At 38.0% G+C, this 21,911-nt stretch overlaps 3 protein-coding genes across 5 annotated transcripts; 2 read left to right on the top strand and 1 right to left on the bottom strand.

Moving 5' to 3' along the window:
- The first annotated feature begins 1,622 nt into the window (after nt 1-1,622).
- On the top strand, nt 1,623-8,159 carry LOC113491808 (piggyBac transposable element-derived protein 4-like). 3 transcript variants are annotated; one of them, XM_026868974.1, is made up of 3 exons: nt 1,623-3,418; nt 3,982-5,364; nt 6,062-8,159. In XM_026868974.1, the coding sequence occupies exons 2-3, from the start codon at nt 5,309-5,311 to the stop codon at nt 7,851-7,853; spliced, it is 1,848 nt and encodes a 615-aa protein (XP_026724775.1). In that variant the 5' UTR covers nt 1,623-3,418; nt 3,982-5,308; the 3' UTR covers nt 7,854-8,159. The 3 variants fall into 3 exon arrangements, with proteins under 3 accessions (XP_026724775.1, XP_026724776.1, XP_026724774.1); XM_026868975.1 differs by having other exon boundaries at nt 1,623-4,146; nt 4,284-5,364; XM_026868973.1 differs by having other exon boundaries at nt 1,623-5,364.
- A 650-nt stretch (nt 8,160-8,809) lies between these two features.
- LOC113491807 lies at nt 8,810-12,141 on the top strand. The gene is made up of 2 exons (XM_026868972.1): nt 8,810-10,955; nt 11,487-12,141. Exons 1-2 carry the CDS (start codon nt 9,421-9,423, stop codon nt 12,061-12,063), a joined length of 2,112 nt encoding a protein of 703 aa, XP_026724773.1. The 5' UTR covers nt 8,810-9,420; the 3' UTR covers nt 12,064-12,141.
- Nucleotides 12,142-15,852: 3,711 nt separating this feature from the next.
- LOC113508702 (zinc finger MYM-type protein 1-like) lies at nt 15,853-19,904 on the bottom strand. The gene is made up of 3 exons (XM_026891787.1): nt 19,792-19,904; nt 18,684-18,753; nt 15,853-18,267 (listed from the first exon to the last, which is right to left on the bottom strand). The coding sequence occupies exons 1-3, from the start codon at nt 19,902-19,904 to the stop codon at nt 15,853-15,855; spliced, it is 2,598 nt and encodes an 865-aa protein (XP_026747588.1).
- Nucleotides 19,905-21,911: the final 2,007 nt, after the last annotated feature.

Here is a 21,911-nt window from a genome sequence, read left to right as displayed (position 1 = left end):
CAATAAAGGAATTTGAACCAGAAGCCATGTCTGTTGATCACACCACGCGCTGCTCCACGTGCAACAAGTATACAAGCTTTTCACCGTGATCTCGACAACACAATTGCTTACACTAAGGGTCGGTTCATATCTAACGGAATATGCGTCGCGTATTATCGGTCGCGTAACGCCAGAAATGACAAATGTATAGAAAAACACTCGACCGTTCACACTCAACCGGTGATACGTTAGTGCGTCGAGCGTACAGCGTCTATTCCGTTTCCGTCAACGCATTATCGGTCGACGTAAAAGCGGCAACGTCGCGCGCGCCACGCTCTACGTGTATTTTGATTGATGCATACAGACTAGGCGTAACATTAGCAGAGATCGTTTGTGTACAGGCCGTTAACTAATCTATAAGCTACTAAATTAAATAATTATTCCATTTTTTAATAATCATGTACCATTTCTATTTCAGTTATTGACCTCTAGAAAAAATGGAAACATCTCCGTGACTACTATGTTACAGAGAAAAAAAAAGAGAACAATGTTCGCAGTGGAAGTTCTGCTGCTGCAAAGAAGAGGAAAACGCCCTACGTAGAAATGCTTCGTTTCTTAGATGTTTTAAGAGAAATGCGCCCTACAACTAGTAATACAGAAGCTGAATTTTATGAAACAAGTGGTGAAGAGAACCAACTACAAGAGACTGGAAGCGAATCGTCAAATTCCAGTTAAAAGCGTGCCAGTCGCAAAGACCAGAGTATGACAATGTTTCAGAGGTAATTAATTAACAGTATGGAGAAATCTTCACAAGATGATAGTGATTCAGATAAGCAGTTTTTGCTGTCGTTACTTCCACAGATGAAAAAAATGTCTGAAGCACAAAATTTTGACTTCCGTTTAGATATTATGAATTTGGTAAAAAAATATAGATTTGCTACAACAAGTACAGTGCAACAATGTAACATCCAGTCCGATCAAGGTAATTACGAACAAGGTCGTCTGTCATTGCCGCAGACTTCTCAGTTTGAACACACCGGTTACTATACAACTGACTACTATACGGACTCACCACAATCAGCGACCTCGCAGGTTTCAATTGAAGAAGATATTGAAGCATTAATGCAGAGTTAATCCGTTACGTTTATTTAAAAATTGGTTGATTTTGGATTTTTGTATCATTTTAATATACATGTCAATAATATTAAAATACTAATGTCAAGAACAAAAGCAGTTATTATTATACAACTTACCTGTATCTACCTCTAATATCTTACCTCAATGTAATACTCAGTCTTTCTTCAGGAGTAATGGCACATCGAAATTTCGTATCATATTTAGTTATGAAACATTTCACAATCTTAAGGAGTTCATCAAAAGATTCTATGGACATGCGGTAATCTATACATATAATAAATCTGTAGAAAAGTCATTTTTGTACATTAAGAAATTGAAAAAAAAATAGCCAGCGTGTGAAAAGATAGGTAACAGAACCCATTTCCATCATTTTTGAAATTTTTGTCTGTTTGTCTGTTTGTTTGTGCGCGCATCACGTAAAATCTACGAATTCAATGCAGACAATGTTTATATACAAAAATTATACGCAACTTGAGGTATAACTTAGTTTTTATTTCATCGAAATCGGCTCACTCTATCAAAAGATATGATTAATTTAGTGAGTTCAAGAAGTAAAATATTACGTTACGCAATTTAGTATAGTACTTGCAACGACATCTTAAGACTAAAAATAGAACTAATTTTGATAGTTGAAATCCAAATCCGATAGATGGCGTTGTGCAAATGACGTCATTTTATGAATCGCGGTGTTAAGAGATTCCGCGCGAGAATCACGTCGACCGTGTTTACTTGACAGAGTGGGTTTCGTTTGGTGTCCTAAAAGTTCTCGAGTGTGTCGTAAAGTCTTAGGTTGCTTGGAAGATGGTTTCGTTTGGTCATTGGTATGAAGTACGAAGTAGTATTTTAATTACTTCGTAGTTTGTATCCAATAATGCCAATCGTTTTACAGTAATTTAGCCAATTCGTTGAGTCACGACCACGAACAGACGATTCGTTGTCATACTTAGACTGTTTGACGCACCGTTCGGTATAGGTGTTGTTGGTTTTTTTATTGCTTAAATTTTCCTTGAAAATGCCTCAAAGAAAAAAAACTAACCTTTCGCTGCGTAGCCGAAATGCGAAAAGGATGAGACTTAGTAGGTCTCAGGAATCGGAAGAAGATCGTGAAGCACGGTTATCTGCTAACCGAGAGCACATTATTACATGCGCTGCGAACGAGATACGGTGCGTGGCTGCTAAAATACCGACCTTCTCCGTCCCTCAAGACATTTGCGCGTCCCAAGACGGCGGCAGTCTGCGGCAAGAAATTGCTAGCTGCGTGCGAGAGGAACTAAGTAAACACCTCTCCACGATTGCGACACCTATCACACCTGCACCACTGCCCCGTTCTTATGCACAGGCAGCAAGCGCCCCAACCTCCCGTTCAGTATCTAAGACACCCCCCACTCACAAACCGGCGCTCATAGTAGCACCGCAGAGCGACAGCACATCCAAGTCGCGTGAGGACGTTGTGAGGTCTTTTAAAAGCGCAGCTAATTTCCGCACAACTTCGTACGCTCCGTCCCGAATTCAAGCCGTTTCCAACAACAAGCTGCGGGTGGAGTTTGAGACGGAGCGACAGCGCGACGAAACGCTCGCAAGGCTACAGAAGTCCACACAACTCACCGCGGAACCAGCCAAGCTATTAAAACCAATGATCATTCTCAGGTGAATATCACTGGACACAACTTCAGAGGAGCTGATAGAGGTTATTCGCAGCCAAAATGAAGAGCTGTCTGACCTTGTGACAGACAGTGAAGACTTGCGGCTCGCATTTAAGAGAAATAACCGCAGCCCCAAACTTTATAACGCCGTCCTCATCACTAAGCCCGCCATATAGAGCAAAATAATTGCAATGGGTCGTGTCTGCGTGGACCACCAGCGGGTGCACGCGGAGGATTTCTCCACGTTCCTCCAGTGCAGGAAGTGCCTGCAGTTCGGACACATTAAAACAAAATGTACCGCGACACAGGCACCCTGCTCCTACTGCTCGGAGGAGGGGCACGACACTAACAGCTGTCCTCTTTGTGAGAAAAAAGCCACACCCAAATGCTACAACTGCCATACGCACAACATCAAATTCAAAACCACTTATGACATCGGACACATGGCCACTTCCAACACTTGCCCTCGCATTAAATCTGTAAAAGCTAAAGTGATTAACCGTACAGAATACATTAAAGCCACATAATAAACATCAGCATATGAAAGCCTCAAACTGTCTTTAAACATGGAAGAGTCTGCCACAATCATTTTGATGCTAAATACTACACCTCTAGTAGAAGACTTAGCAAAAATGCAGTTCCATCATTGAATATACAAGGTAAATTTTTCATATTTCAAACATCATTTTGTGGTGAGTGATTATTGTATTAGTATGATGGTGATAAACTCAAATTCAGAGTTTTCTACATTACAAATTCTCAAATTTCTTTAAACTATGTTTTTTTTAGTGTTTAAATCTATACATATAATAAATCTGTAGACAAAGATTTTCTGTGTGTTGAAAGAGAAAAGATTTGAAAAAGAAATGTGTCATAAAAATATCCAATAGATCCTATTTCTACCGTATTTGGATATGACTTATTCTTATCACACTAAAATTATAAAGTTGAAAGTTTCTAAATGAGTTTATTTTGCCAGCAGCTCTGACACTGTGGATTTCAGTTATCATTGTAAAGCATAACCCTCTTTTTAAAGTCAGTTAATCTATCTCTTCAACTAAATCTGTTTAGCTGTTTTGGCGCTATATCTTAACAAACATCCATTCACACTTGCACATGTATAATATTAATAAAATAAGAAGATTGTTATCATTCAGTACTCAGATCATAATATTATTATTAAGTTCCTTACTTCTAATATTCTCATTATTGTTCATTTCAGACGTACGCTCATACTCAGGATTACCAATGCGAGACTTGACCAATTTAACAAGGCAAGCTAATATTAAGAAACAAACAGTGGAAACTACAGTTCAGTTTTCTCTTCCATCTCTACATGAACCGACTCCTTCGACTTCTGCAGAACCTGTTCTATCATCATCAAAAGGTAATCAATTTAGATAAGATTTTGCAGCCCTCTGATTTTGCTGCTGTTCAGATATGAATGAAACCTATTTTTATTAATTAGATGGGTGTTCAAACTTTACATGGTGTGTAATTAAAAATATCTCCTTTTTATTACAGGAGAAAGGAACAGAGTGTCTAATTTTAATAAAGACTCCATTATTTTAAAAAATAAAATAAGAAGACTGCAATGTCAAAAGGATTCTGCAGTTACAAGATTAAAGAAAGCATTGAAACTTTCAGAAAATAAGACTTTTCAAAAGGCTCTGGGAAAATTTTCTTCGCCAGCCAGTATATTTACGAAACTGCAGTTTCGCGAAGCTGGGAAACATAAATTAGGCTGCAGATTCACCAAAGAAGAAAAAATATTATCGTTGGCCCTGTATAAACAGGGACCTAGAGCCTACAGATGGCTAAAAAAGTTTTTTGTTTTGCCATCCCCATTGACACTCAGCCGGATGATTTCGACTGCGTCATTACGTCCCGGAATAAATGAAAGTTTATTTCGACAATTACAAAAAAGGGTGCAAAAAATGAATGAAATGGAGAGAATATGTATTTTATTATTTGACGAAATTGCTTTAAGCCCCCATTTTGACTATAACCGAAGAAAAGATTACGTAACTGGGTTTGTTAATGATGGAAGAAATACGGAGGACAAAATCGCCGACCACGCCTTAGTATTTATGGTGAGGGGTGTGCACAAAAATTATAAACAACCATTGGCATATACTTTCTGCTCAAGTACTACACCAGCAGTACAACTGGCGACACTGATAAAAAATCTTATTAGGCATATGAGAAACATAGGGATCAATGTGATAGCCAAGTGCTATTAATTCATTAATTAATAGCACTAAAGTAAATTATTTAAAAGAAAAGAAAACACTGAAATATAATATATTTGAAATTGATGGTGAAGAGGTGATTCCCTTGTATGATCCCCCACATTTAATAAAGGGAATCAGAAATAATTAAGTCACAAAAAAATTAAAATTTATTATGAATGGAGTGGAGAAGACAGCAAATTGGGAGCACATAGTGCAATTATATAAAGAAAACCCAGCATTCCAGGGCATCAGATTAATGCCCAAATTAACTGAAAGGCATGTAATACCTTCCAAAATTTCAAAGATGAAAGTGAAATGTGCCACTCAAGTATTCAGTCGCACAGTAGCAGCCTATATGGGTTATTTGTCAAGTAAGTAAAATATCTATATGTGAACCAAATTGGATAATGAATACAGGTAAACAATTGGACATGACTTTTTAATAATTATTTTTTTATTAAATTGTGACAATAAATTGATCATAAATATGCACACTATATTCAATTTCCATAAAATGGTGAAATATGTCATTTATGATTTGAAATAAAAGACATCAAGATTGTTTACATGTATTCGTTATTTGGCTGAAGTACACTCGGCGTCAAAAAAATCGCACCTCTGCGGAAATAACTTTCAAGCGTAATTTAATCCTTAATACATGCAAGTAACCCTAATAATATTAATGTCATTTGAAAGCTCAATAAATAAACTTTAAAACATTACCCATTTCATTTCATTAACCCTTGGCATGCCTGGTAGGGTCTGTCAGACCCACACCAACGCGCGAACCGTTGTAGTTCGTTTAAATTTGAATTTCGCGCCTCACCGTTTTTAGTAGCTGACCGTTACTAACCGCGGCATACCTACCGCCCGCTTCCTCAGTCCGCGGCGAGCTACGAGCGTAAAAGGACGTGCGTAAAGAGCGTGCGGGTCCCACAGACCCCACCAGGCATACGGCGTGACTTTATTTTGTAAGTATTTATTTTTCTTTTTTCTTATAAATATTGGCATTTGTCCGTTAAATAATATTAGTTTGTACATTACATTATTCTATTATTATTTTTTCAGTTTAATCATGAATAAACAAATAACAGACGAGGATATAGCCGGATTATTATTCCAAGAGTTGGATGAGGAAGACTTAGTTGCATTTGATTCAAGTGGAGAAGAGTTTGACGTCGCTCTAGAGGATGAAGAAGCTGTTTCGGAGGAGGAAGAAAATGATGCAGGCTCCACCTCTTCGGATTCTGAAATGGAGGTGCCTCTGTCCATCCTTGCTACTGTGCCTACAGAAGAAACTTACAGAGGTAAAGATGGAACAATATGGTTTAAAAATCCACGTAGACCTAATGTACGAACACGTAGTGAAAATATATTGACGGGCACTCCGGGAGTAAATGGTCAAGCAAAAAATGCAAAGACTCCATTAGAATGTTTTGAACTCTTTATAAATGATTCAATGTTGTCATATATTTTGTGTCATACCAATACAAGGATAAAAAAAACTAGAGAGAATTCAAATGCTTCTAATGAATATTCATATTGTGATGTTTCTATGATAGAACTTCGTGCCACAATTGGTCTTATTTTTTTGGCAGGGCTTTATAAATCGGCTAGACAAAACTTACAAGATCTGTGGTCCAATGATGGCACAGGCATTGCTCTTTTTTCAATGACAATGAGTCTAAGAAGATTTTCTTTCATTGTCAATCATCTGAGATTCGACGATGCCAATTCTCGTGAAGAAAGATTAGCACAAGATAGATTGGCACCATTTCGTAAACTGTTTGTAGATTTTGTTGCTAATTGCCAATTGCATTATACGCCTTTTGAGAATCTAACGATTGACGAAGAACTGGTGGCATTTCGAGGACGTTGCAAATTCCGTCAATACTTACCGAGTAAACCTGCCAAATATGGAATTAAAATATTTGCGCTTGTAGATGCTTCTACATATTACTCCTTGAATTTAGAAATTTACGCAGGAGATCAGCCCCAAGGAGACTATAAAGTCAGTAACAAGCCACATGATGTAGTTGATCGTCTTGTGACACCGATTTCCCGATCAGGACGCAATGTGACAATGGATAATTGGTTCACAAGTCATCCTACTTATGAATATTTGCTAAATCATCATAAACTTACGGCAGTTGGTACAATGAAATCCAACAAAACCTGTATACCTGAAAAGTTCAAAGCCGGGAAGCGCGAAGAGAATTCGTCAATGTTTGGATTTCAACAAGATTTGACTTTAGTATCTTATGTTCCGAAACCCCGAAAAAATGTTTTTCTGCTGTCATCTCTCCATCACCAAATGGAAATTGACGAAGCTACAGGCGCAAAGCAGAAATCTGAGATCATAAGTTTCTACAATCGGACAAAGAGCGGCGTTGACAATGTCGATAAACTCATACGTTCTTATGATGTGTCGCGCAACTCAAGAAGATGGCCACTGACTTTGTTTTTTTGGATGCTAAATACTGCTGCAATCAATGGCAAAGTTATCCAAATACTTAACATTCCAGAAGATAAGAGCAATCGAAGAAGTTTCATAAAGGGTTTGGCTTTAGCGCTTCTTGAACCACATTTGCAATCAAGAAAATCGAATATTCGCCTTTCCACTGATCTTCGTAAAAGAATAGCCGAACGCACAGGTGATCAAGGTTGCCCACCGTTGAAAAAATCAACTCCTGGAATAAAGCGAAGATGCCACGTTTGTCCCGCGAAAAAAGATCGGAAAACCCAGTACATTTGTGAGACATGTAGTTGTCACATTTGTCTTGACCACTCGATTTTTCAGTGCGCAAAGTGTTACCAAACCAAAGCTTTACAGAGTGTAAATGCAAGTGATGAAGACTAATTATTTTGTTATTTAGATTAAGAGCCATTTCACATTTTTTCCCGAATTGTTAAGACTTTGAGCTTCTACATTACCATCTTAGGCAATACCTAGAATTTATTGAACGAATATAAAATGTAGGTTAATCTTTTATATTGACGTTTAATGAAACACATTTACTAAAATCGCTTTGTTTTATTTGTAATGACCCATCTCCCACAACCATTTTACTGAAAAATAGCCGCAGAGTCAACTTCGGAGTCCTGAATCTATCAATAATACTCATAAATGAAACTTAAAAAAATACATACAGGGTCAGACATATATTTTTGTAGACGTTTAATGAAATAGATTCCTGAATTTTATTACCATTAATGAGTAAAAAAATAAATTCTTCGACCAATTTTTCACTTTTATTTGGTTTTTTAAACGTGTTTTTTGGTTGAAATACGAAGTAATTATAAAAATAAAATTATTCCGAAATAATCTATGTTCTTTAGAGAATCGAACCCTATAGTTATTTTGACAATATTTGCATAAAATTTGTCAAAATATCAATTTGAACATCAGTCTAAATCACAATAAATTACTAAACGCAAGTGCGCACCGATCAGTACAGCGCGAGCGCCCGCCGAGGAAGGACCTGTGCCATTTTTTCCGTCGTTCCGATTTACGAGAACTCTCGAAAAAAGTGAATATTATACTGCGACCACATAATTTTGATCCGCTTGGTATTTTTTTTTTGTAAGGTAAGATTTTGTTTGTTTTCACATATTATTAAGTGTCTGTTTTTGTAAAATAATTATATATTTTTGTTTTATTAATTTAGAAATGGGGCGCAAGGATTATGTGTACCGTTGTTTAAAACAAAAGAAACGAGATAACTCTGCAGCTTTAAAGCAAGCAACAGAAGCGAGGTAGATATCCACAGTTTTATTTTTTATCTATATTGTTTGTAATAACTAAGTGGGTATATCAGTTGTCTGGTAAAATATATTTATTTTTTAAATATTTAAGATTGATTTATATGTAGATATCGGACATTAGTAGTTATTTTGTTCTCATTTTAGAAATAGAAATCATCTAAACCGCATGGAAGAGGGTAGCACTTTTATACCTGATCCTGTGCCAAGTACTAGCCGACCAAGTGATAATGCAGATTCGTTGACAGTAATTGTACGTGACATTTTAAGAATTATAATTTCGAAAGAGTTCAGCACAGTTTATACATAGTCTTTAAATCATTATTTTAATTTTTTTAGGAGAATGAACATGATGCGGCAGCCCCTGGAGACTTAGATGAATCAATGAAAATTTCAGACTCAAACGTAAATATTTTTGGTTCTCATTATTATTACTTCATTTATTTGACGAAATGCGATGTTTTATAATTAATTATAAATATGTAACTTTTTTTTAGGACGATTTCATAGTTGATGGAAGAAGGATAATTGATTTTCAATACTTCTGGAATCAATTAATTACTATAAGCGAACACAGTGAAAAATTTGGTTGCAAATTAAACTACATAAAAATAAGTAAAGAGAAACAGGTGGGTCTCATATCCAAATTTGCCTTGAAGTGTACAATGTGTGGGTCTAGATTTATTCTAAATACCTCGGACAGTACCAACACTGAAGCAAGACTTGATCTCAATGCAGCGGCGGTGTCAGGTTCAATAATTACGGGAATTGGTCTGTCTAACCTAAATGAAATCACTGCTTCGATGGATTTACCTACAATGCCGTTTCGATTATACAGCAAAAAACATGATGATATTTCCGAGATGTGGAAGACTGCGGCCGAAGAAACCATGATAAATGCTGCTAAACAGGAAGTTGAAGTGGCAAAATCACGCGGCGATGTTAGCACTGCAGGTATAGCAATGATACCGGTCGAAGCTGATGCCTGTTGGGGAAAACGCTCCTATAAAAATAATTATTCTGCCCTGTCTGGTGTTGCAGCTATAATTGGAGAATATAGTGGTAAAGTGCCATACATTGGGGTTCGCAATAAATATTGTGTCATTTGCGCCAGAGCTACAAAAACGAATCAGCCAACAAAAGCCCATAAATGCACAAAAAACCATTTCGGATCTGCAACCAGCATGGAGCAAGCTATATTAGTTGAAGGTTTTAAAACTTCCATTAAAGAGAGAAATTTAATTTACAACATACTAATTGCAGATGGTGATTCTAGCACCTATAAAAGTATATTGGAGAGTCGACCATACCCGGATATCCCTATTCAAAAAATTGAGTGCACAAACCATCTGTTGCGAAACTATAATGGAAAAAATATACTTCTGCAAAAGGATACCACTATTCCTCTGAACGAACGGAAACTTTTAAATATGGACCGACTAAAAAGATTACGCACAGCTGTTCGTGCTGCTATTAGACAAAGGCAAAAAGATAATAGTTCACATTCTTTAAAAATTGAGAACCTTCAAAAAGATATATTAAATAGTCCTCTACACATATTTGGGAACCATGCAAGTTGTGCCAGTTATTATTGCACAGAAGAACGCAAAAAAGAACTCAATCTAATCCCACAAATACCAACTTTATTCTTGAAGTTGAAAAAGAACGTATCTCAACTTGCTTTTAATTCCCGAAGCCTTTTGCATGCTTATACGAATAATCGCGCTGAACAATTTAATAGCATTGTGGCTAAAATGGTAGGTGGGAAACGTGTAAATTTTTCACTGAAGGATTCCTACACTACCCGATGCTATGCCGCAGTTGTATCTTTTAACACCGGTATGCCACAATATACATTTTATAAATCGATTTGTAATATTAGTCCAGGAAAATCATTAAAATTACTAGAAACCAGAAAACATTTAAAAAATACACGGGAAGTAAAAACTCGCGCAGGTACAGCTCGCAAAAAAATTAATTTTAACCCAGATGCTCATTACGGCAAGGACTGTGAAAGACCAGATATGGACATCACGGACTATGAGCGAGGCAAAGTATTGTTTTTAAACAATTTAAAGGAACAGGCCTCAAACCGCCATGAGATTGAGAGAGCTACGGTTCTGCAAGCAGAAAGCTCGTTATGGTTAGAGCTTAGAAGGTGTATACTTACTGCATCAACCTTTGCTAAAATTTGTAAAAGGCGACCGATTCTCTCTCTCTTACATCGGTCAAACTAAACGAAGCATAGGGACCCGCGTTAAAGAACACATAGCTGACGTCAAACACCGCCGCTCAACGAAGTCTGCAGTTGCCGAACATGCTGAAGGTTCCAGCCATTATATTAGATTTGACCAACCACAGATCCTCGCTAAAGAATCCAAATTCCTACCTAGGATGTTTCGCGAGGCTATTGAGATTAAAAAACACCCTAATTTCAATAGAGAAGATGGCTGGAAGATATCACCTACTTGGGATCCAATAATAAATAAACTCAAGGCCAAACCCAAGAGCAGCGCTGCAAGACATCAAGACACAGTGAGCTCATACTGCGTAGGTCGGACCACAAATAATTAATTAAAATATGAAGGTAGAACGAGCAACATCTTCTGTCAAGACGAACGCCATCTCAGTCTGCCCGTGACCATGATACCTGCAAAGGTTTCGAAACGTCGGGAACTAAAATCTAAAATTAAACCGCGATAAAATCCGTAAAAGTAGTTTCATTTCAAAGGCGACCGAACCAAAACTCAGCTCCCCTGGTAAAATCAATTTTATATCAATACAACCTGGACCACATTACCTCTATTAAACATGGTAGGGATAATGAACAAAAGGCTTTGGCTCAACTTGGTGTTCAAGAAAATTTGAACATAGAGAAATGTGGTCTTTTTATAGATGAAGAGTATTTTTATTTAGGCGCGACGCCTGATGGATTCTGCAATGAAGGCTTAGTGGAAGTGAAATGTCCAAGCTCACTTTTTGGAATCGATCCTGACACCGCCTTGCTTGATAAAAAACTAAAATGTTTAAGAAAAACAAGCCAGTTTAGAATTGAAATGAATAAAAACCATGACTGGTACTACCAAGTTCAGGGACAGCTGCACATAGCGAAAAAAAATATATGTGTATTTGCTGTATGGACAGGTCCTGAATTTCCGTTGAAGGTAGTTAGGGTAGAAAAGGACGATGTTTTTTGGCAGGAACAAATGTTACCAAAATTGATTCGGTTTTATCAAGACTGCTTGTTGCCGGAAATCATCGATCCTAGAAAGGCAAGATCAATGCCTTTACGGCAAATATTTATTTAGTTTTTAATCACACATTCATAGAGTTTGTTTCGAATCTATCCCATTGTACATCCACCCCGTGTTCTATTTTACCCTTTTTTTATAAGCATCATTTTTTTATTAAATATTTCAAATATCAGTGTTTTTTTTATTAAACTATGTAAAAATCTGCATTACGCTAAATAAAATATTCAATTTTTAAAATTAACCAAATCATTACGATAACGGCTCAAGATTGTTTCGTCGGTCTTGACGCTCATGTTACACTGTTTATATTGCATTCGTGTGACTCGCTACGCACACATAGACAATGACGCACTCTTTTGCCTAAACTTGAGCGCAATCATTTTGTGAAATGGCTCTTAAGTATATGATAGTGCCTTACACTGGATTAAAGTCTGATTATGATCTCATTACTTTTGATACTAATTATATGTTAACAAAGTTATAGTCACGAAATGTTGCTTAAAAATGTGAGTTAAAGTTTAATTTCAAATATTTTAATAAAGTTGATTAATTTCTAATGTGATTTTTTTTTACTATCTCTTTTTTCCCTTTAAGCATGCGTCTTGAATCATTAAATCACCTTACATAATAAAATCTATAGAATAAAATGCTATTTTGAAATCGGGGTCTGAGAGACCCACCAGGCATAGCGTGTAACTTTTGCCCACCAGGCATGCCAAGGGTTAAAAGGAAACTTGATACCACAAACGTGACTAAGAAAAAAAAAGACAGTTTAGCTCCTGAAAGGGTCACTAATTGCGCTATCTTTAGGGGGTATAAAAAAGTCAGTAGCGGGTCAATGACCGTCGTTCGCTTTTCAAACGTTGAAGAGGACACACGAGAAGCCATTCCACATGAAAACCTAAATTGAAAATGGATACCACCGCTGATGAAGCCGCCCAAGTGATTGCACTGCTGCAATCAGGGATGCGGCAGGTTGATGTTGCTCGGCAACTGAATTTGAGTCGCTTTTCGGTTCGTAGAGTGTACCAGCGGTTCGTGGAGACCGATGGCTACGTCCGAAGACGTGGTTCTGGTAGACATCGCTGCACCTCGGAGACAGATGACCGATTCATCGTTTCGACGTCTTTGAGAAATCGGTTCTCTAATGCTGTTGGGCTGCGACAGCAGCTCCAGGCGACTCGTAGAAGGACCATGAGTGTCTCTACGGTTAGACGAAGGCTGAAGGAGAAGAAAATAGCGGCTCATAGAGCTGCAACGGGTCCAAAATTGACCGCAGAGCATCGGCGGGCTCGCTTGCAGTTTGCTCGCGAACACGTCGATTGGACCCTAGATCAATGGGCAGCTATTCTCTTCTCAGATGAGACGAGGGTGTGCCTCTTTTGCAATGACAGACGCAAAAGAGTATACAGGAGGCAGGGGGAACGTTTCGCCCAAGTGTGCATCCAGGAGACAGTAGAATATGGGGGCGGTTCCTGTATGTTCTGGGGCGGCATTTCGGCCGACGGTAAAACTGATCTTGTTTGCGTCTCCCGGACCGGTGGTGCTCGCGGGCAAGGGTCGCTGACTGGTCACCGGTACATAACAGAGATCCTGGAAGTACATGTGGTCCCCTATGCCGGTTTTATTGGCGAGGGGTTCACATTAATGCACGATAACGCTCGTGCTCACACTGCAGCTATTGTGCGCGACTACCTTCAGGAGGTGGGGATCTCTGTCATGCCGAGGCCAGCAAGAAGTCCGGACCTGAACCCAATTGAGCACCTCTGGGACCATTTGAAGCGCAAGGTACGGTTACGAGATCCCGCTCCAACGACTCTCCAGGAGCTCGAAAGTGCCGTTGTTGAGGAATGGACCACTATCCCTCAAGAAGAGGTCCTTAAATTGATAAGATCAATGAGGGAACGTATGCAGGCTGTTATCAGGGCAAGGGGGGGTAACACTAGATTTTAGGTTAGTTTTAAGCAACTTTTTCGACCTTTTTTTTGTTGTTGTACTGTAATTGTGTATGGCTAGAATGTAAGATTTTTATTGCACTGTAAACTTTATTTTTTTTTATTGAATAAAAACACTTTCAGAATGGATATTTTATTTTTTTGTATTCTTTATTTCTCTACCTTTCTAATGATACCCAACACTACACACACCATTGATTCCAAGTAATGTTAAAAGTCCTTTGAAAGAAATTTTTAAGAAGGTGCGATTTTTTTGACGCCGAGTGTATATTATTATGATTTTTGTCCTTATCCTCATCATTCTGATGAGAAAAAAAGATAGTACTTGGCTCATGTTGTCCATTTGAGTGCTGCAGTTGCTATTTCAAGCAGTTACTAAATTCTATCCTTTTTATATATAATTTTAAGTCTTTATCATTTGTAATATTAATTTATATTACATAATCTATCGTATTCTATACTGTTTTGCACATTCCAATATAGGTTTACAATTCCTTACTTTCTTTATTAAAATATTGAATAAAATGGCATCTAATGATTCTTCCACAAAATCGTTATGCTGTCTAAATATAAGTAAAAAAACCATTATCAATAATGAGCCAAGCATTTTTATTAACAAAATATTACTTTTTACAGATAAGGGAATCTTGCCAAAGGAGTGCGAAGAAACAGCCCATTTGCTGCTATTTTTTGATGAGCTATTCGATTCCGTGAACGGCAGCTACGACAATTATAAAAAAAGATCAGGTAAACCATTACTGGGGCCAGTAACACCAAACTCTGGACATAAAGCTGTCTGGACTAAGGCCAAAAGAATTTTAAAAAGTATGAAATATATTAGTGGACAGAAATCCAGTATTGTACCATCAATAACAAATTGGTTACATACAATTGAAAATATGGAATATATGGTAGATGTTTTATTTACAAAGTATAACTTGACGTCTTTATGGATGAGACATTTTAATCAGGACCCCCTTGAAAATTTTTTCGGCAGCATTCGAAGCCATGGTTATCGCAACACATCTCCAACATGTGCTGGCTTCGAAGCTGCCTTTGCATCATTATTAATAAATAATTTAAGTAGCACACACTCACCGGGGTCCAACTGTGAAGTCGACAAATGTTTTAATTTTAAATCTCTTAAAGAATTATTCTTTAAGAAGCCTGAGACGTCAAGTTATACATCTGAAGTTGATTTTGATGATGTAAATAGTGACAACATCTTCAAAAAGTTAGAAATTAAAATGGAAAATATTAAAATTAGAGCCCAATTAGAGTATGTGACTGGATACATTTTAAGAAAATTATTAATAAAATGCAGTAAATGCAATAAATCGGAAATAATATCGAAAATTGAAGAACTGTCCATTAATATATTTATTTATAATTGGTGCAGAGACTCCAATAAAATATTAAATGGTTTACGCACAGATTTTGACGAAGGTGACAAAATTCAAATATTAGCCTTGAAATATTGTAAAAAAAAGATTAAAATAAAGTATTCCTTTATATATCAGTGTTTTATTTCATTTTTTTTTCCATAGTGGAAATTCGCTTCCAAACCAGAACTAAAATAATCAGAACTCAGTGTAATAATATCTTTATATATATCTATAGAGTATCTATACAGCTCGTTATATAGCGCCTTGTTGTATTCACGCACCGCCAGAGTGCGCTGTACAGTAGCATTTGAAAGTGACGTCTCTATCTCAGTTTATAAAATGTACTCTGTGGCGCGGCCCGCGGGACAGTGGCGTAGCGTGCCATTTTGGCGCCTGGGGCGGGAGACCCACTTTGCCGCCCCCATTCTATAGGTGCTTAATTAAAATTAAATTGCACAGGCAATGAGATACTTTTTATTGAAGAAAAAATTGGATGAGCGGTTTTACAAGCGGATTCTACGAGCCTTATGAGCAGCGAAGTCAGAAATAACTTTGTCAAAATCAATATTAGCAGCCAATTCTTGTTCAATCGACAATATAGCCAAGTTTGATAATCTAGCGGAGCTCATAGTAGATCTGAGGTAATTTTTTATTAGCTTCAACTTCGAAAAACTTCTCTCACAGCTTGCCACACTAATCGCCAAAGTCAAATATATACGAATCAAGATGACTATATTTGGAACCGAAATTCCGAGATTCAGTTTTTGAATGAACTGGAGGAGCTCCAGTGGTCCTTTACCACTTATATCTTCCTCTGATTCAGAACAGGCAATAAATTGCTGGAGACGCTTCCGCTCCATCTGAAACTCGTCCTTGTCGATGTCTTCTAATACATGGGAAAGATCAAACTCGAACTTGCTGTCCAAAAGTTTTGCTGGCATCAAAAATCCGAACTTGTCCGATATTTCTTGAATTTGCTGGAATCGAGTCGTCATTTCTTGAATGATCTTGTCCAATGATGCGAACACCTCTCGACGGATTTCCTGCTCGTGAGACAAAGCTGCATCTGCAGAAGATTCTTCGCCATGCATGCGTTTTTTCCTTCGAATTCTTCTCGTTTTGAGTTCGATTCCGAGTTTTTCGCAAAGAGTCTTAGCAAAGTCAATTGCTTCTTGCACTAAACGGTCTCTACTTTCCACTAAGAGGGTTTTCAAAGCGCAGAGTTTCTGAGCACACTTATCCACACTTAGTCCTCGTTGCTGCAGGTAAATCTGTGCGTCATCTACTTCAGGTAGCACTGCAGCCCAAAAGCCAAGAAAAGTTAGGAAGTTAAATGACTGCATGGCTGTCAGGAGAAGACTGGCTCCCGATCTTGTTTCGGAAGTTTGAGATGAATCTGTTAATTGTTCCAGTACCTCAAGAACTCCCTCAAACTTATTTTTAAGCATCTTGACAGCTACATGTCTAGCGCTCCAACGCGTTTCAGTGACTCGTTTCACTGCTTGACCTGTGACGGCAACCAAAGCGTTCCATCTAACAGTTGATGCAGAAAAGAAGGCAAATAGCTTCTCTAGAATTCCAAAAAACGTCACCGAATTCACTGATTCAGAAGCAGCGTGTACCCCAGCCAAGTTTAGTGAGTGGTTTGTGCATGCAACGAATAGAGCTTTCGGATTTAGTGCTTTAATCCGGGCTTGAACTCCATTATGGATCCCTGACATTGTGGCAGCATTGTCATAAGCCTGTCCTCTCAGATTCTGTATGTCCAGTCCGTCTGATGTTATCTTCGCGATTATATCGTTGCTGAGATCTTCTGCATTTTTTCCTTTTGGTTGGAAGAAGTCAATGAAAGATTCTACCACAGCGACTTTTTCTCCTTCGATATGTACGTATCGCAGAACTTGGCTCATTTGGTCATTGTGGGAGATGTCTGGTGTACTGTCGAAGATTACGCAATAATATTTAGCTTTTTGAATACGACGGATGATGGTGGATCGAACTTGCTGTCCCAGTAAATTTATAAATTCATTCTGGGTTTCTGGAGACAGATATGAAACTGACACTCTTGCTCCCAGCTTTATCTTTGTCAGGTGTTCCATTAGAAGAGGATCGTATTTAGCTAGGAGGTGCACTAACTCTAGAAAGTTCCCGCGATTGCCACTATCATCTCCTCGAATGTCTTCTCGATGTCCTCTGAAGGCCAGATTCTGTTTGGCTAAGAACTGGATAATATTCAGCAACCTGTACAATACATCCCTCCATTTCTTCTCCTCACTTTCGAAAACTTCTTGTTGTTTCTGATCGATGGTTGCTTTACAGTTCAGGCGAACTTCCAACTCCTTCCATTTCAAGAAGCTCTGTTCATGGCCCAGGTTATTTTCATGGTCTCCGATTCTTGGATTTAGCTTCCACCATTTGTTGAATCCTTCTTCAGATGCGAAGTTCGAGCCGGAATTGCCAAACAGCTTGCAAGAAAAACAATACAAAGACTGCTTCAGAGGCGAGTACACCAGCCATGTTCGGAGAACCTTTTCGCCATTAGATAATGGTTTGTAGAACCACTCTTTGGTTAGTTTTCGGGTACCGCCTTTCGTTGAAGTCCCTGAGCGAACAACATCGGCAAATTTGGAATCGATGTGCTGTACTGAGTCAGACCCGCGACGTACTAGAAGCGTTCTGACTTCGTCGGTCATAGGAGAAGGCCAGCAACCTACATCGTCGAGATTCACATCTTTGACTTCGGCAGGAGCAGAAGGCACGATTTCAATTATGTCTTCTTTGGCAACATTCACTTTTTCTGCAGGCTTATGACTAGATGCTTGAGGCACATCTGGTGAGTCGACTTCGTCTTGACCCTGCTCTGTGGTGGGACCAGAACTACTTCCAACTGCGACGCCAGGCACGTCTTCTTCTTGTGCCTGTAAAATAAGTTATGTATTCCCATGAATATTGGCTAGAAGACACGTTAGAATTTCAAATAAGTATTTTAACTATCACAAAACAAAAGTGGTTTTGGTGACGGCGCGGCTAAATGAAAAATTATGTTACCTACCATAAATAATCAAGTGATCAAAAAACAAAGAAAATATTCCTAGACATTTACAAAACATTCCCAATACAAAATTTCATCTTATTTTGTTTAGCGGCTTATTTTGTTTAGCGGCTTAGCTGACAACTAAAAACAAACGCACATACATACACATTTTGATTTTTTACTTTAGATAAAGAACCTTGCAATTTATTGCGAGCGACCCAGCCAATAAAATGTCTAAAATAACTGGAGTAATTCTAGGCCACACACGATTCTAGATGGAGGAATCATATATCTACTTACACTGGAATCACTTCCGCTGCTGCAGGATGCCACCGAAGACGTTAACGTGGCTTTCGAACCAGAACTAGAACTGAAATATTTCAGTAATGCACCTTGAGACTTTTTCGCATCTGCTGCTTTCTTAGCCCTTTTTTTGCGGAATTCCGCACCGCTTTCTTTGACTCTTTTCATTTTCAAAAACTAATTCAAAGATTGGGTAAAGATCTAAATGTTTAGTTTTAGAAGATTCAATAGTATTTAAAAGATCGAAACACAATCAAAACGACTTTCGTTCCGTATCCAAAACTCTCGCAAAACAAACATACGAGTAATGCGTGATTGCGTAATGGCACTTCACGATGCACTAAAACAAACAAAGTACCTACAAATGAATGCGTAGTACTAATTCAATGAGTGCGAAAGAGAGGCATCGACACGGGCCGACTCGTAAAACAAAAGATTTCAGATTCAGATCAACTCGGTTCGCGCGCGTTGCCTCGCCGGCGCGGCGGGCGGGCGGCGCGGCGTGATGCGATGTTGCCGTTCGTATGTAAACAAACAAACCTTATAAAGAGCTCTGTCAGTAATTTAGCAATTTTTCTTTTAAATAAATTTTAAAAAATCCTTTGTGCGCAAAATTTTATATAAAAATGGAAAATTATACTGTGTAATGAAATGAATGAATCATAGATCAGATCTCAACCCGCTTCAACGGCGACATTTTGCCGCCCCCGCGGGCTGCCGCCCGGGGCGGGCCGCCCCCTCCGCCCCACCCACGCTACGCCACTGCCGCGGGAGTTCACCGTTGCCGAGTTATTGACCTCTAGATCGCCTGACAGGCGATCTTTAGTATTAAAGGTAACTTATATTTGTATTACTTGTTTTAAGTTATTGTGTTTTATTTTGAAATGCTATATAATAAAACCATACTAATAAATACTTTATTTGCAGATAAACATGGACGACAACGATATTGAGAATTTTTTGTTGAACGGAGACCGACAGTGAAATAGAAGATAATTTAGAAGTGCAAGACTACGGTTCTGATGACAGTGTAGCTGATCCTACATATTTGATTCCTAATCAACAAGAAAACGAACTCTCATCCATCACTACGCTTGTCACTTACCAACTCGATGAAGTCTCAACTTTACAGGAGCCATCAACAAGTAATCGGTCGACCACATCAACTATTCCACGACCCAATTCTCCAGCTACAGATACGACTTCAGAATCTCTCATCGTTTTTCCTACTACATCATCTGTCAGAGGGAAGAATAATTACATATGGGCAACCGAGAGCCCTAATAGATCAAGATCAAATAGAACTGCCTCAAGAAATGTAGTCCATATTACTCCCGGGCCAAAACAAGAAGGACGAGATGTAATAAAGCCCTGTGCTTTCAGAAATTTTTTACACCAACCATGTTTGACGAAATTTTGTTACGGACAAATGAAGATATTACGCTCAAAGCCAGCAAATACAAAAACCAATCTACGACCATATCACAAACAAGGCTGGAAGAACTTCATGCTCGACTTGGACTTATTATATTCAGTGGTGCCATGGGCAATAATAATTTGCCAACCAGAGAACTTTTTGATCCTACACTGTGCGGATCAAAATATATGGCATCAATGAGTTTAGAACGTTTTGAGTTCTTGTTGCGTTGTCTCCACTTTGATGACCGTAACACTCGTGAAGACAGAAGACGAAATGATAAGTTTGCACCTATCAGAAATATTTGGGAGATGTTTATACAAAGGTGTCGAGATCTTTACAAGCCAGGATCTTATGTTACTATTGATGAGCAGTTACTTGGTTTTAGAGGCCGATGCCCTTTTAGGATGTATATCCCGAATAAGCCTACGAAGTATGGTCTGAAGATAATTCTAGCTTGTGATGTTAACAGCAAATATATGTTTGTCCATACCTAGGCAAAAACGGTGAAGTGCCTAATGAACCACTTGGGACCCATTACTGCAAATTATTAACACAAACATAATGGCAGTAATCGGAATCTTACTGCAGATAATTGGTTTACGTCTGTGCCTCTGGCTGAACAACTTCTTTCTGAACCGTATAAGCTGACTTTTCTAGGAACTATCAAAGCGAACAAGAAAGAAATACCATCTGAATTCAAACACAATTCTTCCCGTCGCGTTGGTACTTCGATGTTCGGCTTTCATGATAAATTGACACTTGTAAGTTACAAACCAAAACCACACAAAACCGTGCTGCTGATATCTACAATGCATGACAAGCCGACCATAGATCCTGTATCAAAAAAACCAGCAATAATTATGTCTTATAATGAAACTAAAGGGGCAGTTGATACATTCGATCAGATGTGTAGCCATTTGTCATGCAGCCGCAAAACTAGACGTTGGCCACTTTGTATGTTTTATGGAATGATAAATATGGCTGTTCTGAATAGCTACGTACTACATGTTACCAACTCGCGAACACGTGGAGATAAGCCACTCAATAGAAGAGAATTTATGAAAACCCTAAGTGATGATTTGTGTCGCCCCTGGTGCTATATACGTTGCGAAGAAAGACCAAAGATGAGAAAACGTGTCAGAGAAGCAATAGAGAACGTCTTAGGAGCTGAAAATTTACATAATAATGAAGATTTTTCAATAAAAAAAGGCAAGAGGAGCATGTGTACTATATGTCCAGCAAAGAAAAGGCGCATGAGCATTTATTGTTGTGCCAAATGCAACAAAAGTTATTGTCTAGAACATAGGTCTCCACATTGCATCGATTGTGCCAAAAAACATTAGACTGATTTTTAAAAATTTATGTGCCATGAAAATGTGATTATTAAAAAAGTATTTTTGTTACCATTTCTAAGTATGATTCACGTAGAACGTGATTGTTAATTTTATTTTGTATAATTACTTAATTTTCCTTAAAATTTTGCTTATGTACCAAATGTCAAGTCGCGAAAAATTTAAGAATATTATTAAGTTTAAGGCTCAATTTAAAAGACTGGTAGTACTATTTTGTAAAATTTTATAATATTTTTAAGAAAGGCAGAGGTTGACCTATTACGTTTATTATTTTTCTTTACTTTCAATAAAAAATGTAAAACAAACTTCTCTTGTTTTTCTTACAGTAGCCTAGCAAGCGATCCTTAGTATTAAGCAGTATATAAATTATATTAGTATTCTAGGGTTGGATGCACCCAATATCGACGTTTCCTTTTTCGGTCTTGTTCTAAAGCCTCCCAAATAGCAATTATT

This window comes from Trichoplusia ni, chromosome 3 (genome assembly GCF_003590095.1).
Source record: "Trichoplusia ni isolate ovarian cell line Hi5 chromosome 3, tn1, whole genome shotgun sequence".
Lineage (NCBI taxonomy): Eukaryota > Metazoa > Arthropoda > Insecta > Lepidoptera > Noctuidae > Trichoplusia > Trichoplusia ni.
Note: the sequence above shows the minus strand (reverse complement) of the source record. Positions and strands in the feature narration are given on the sequence as shown.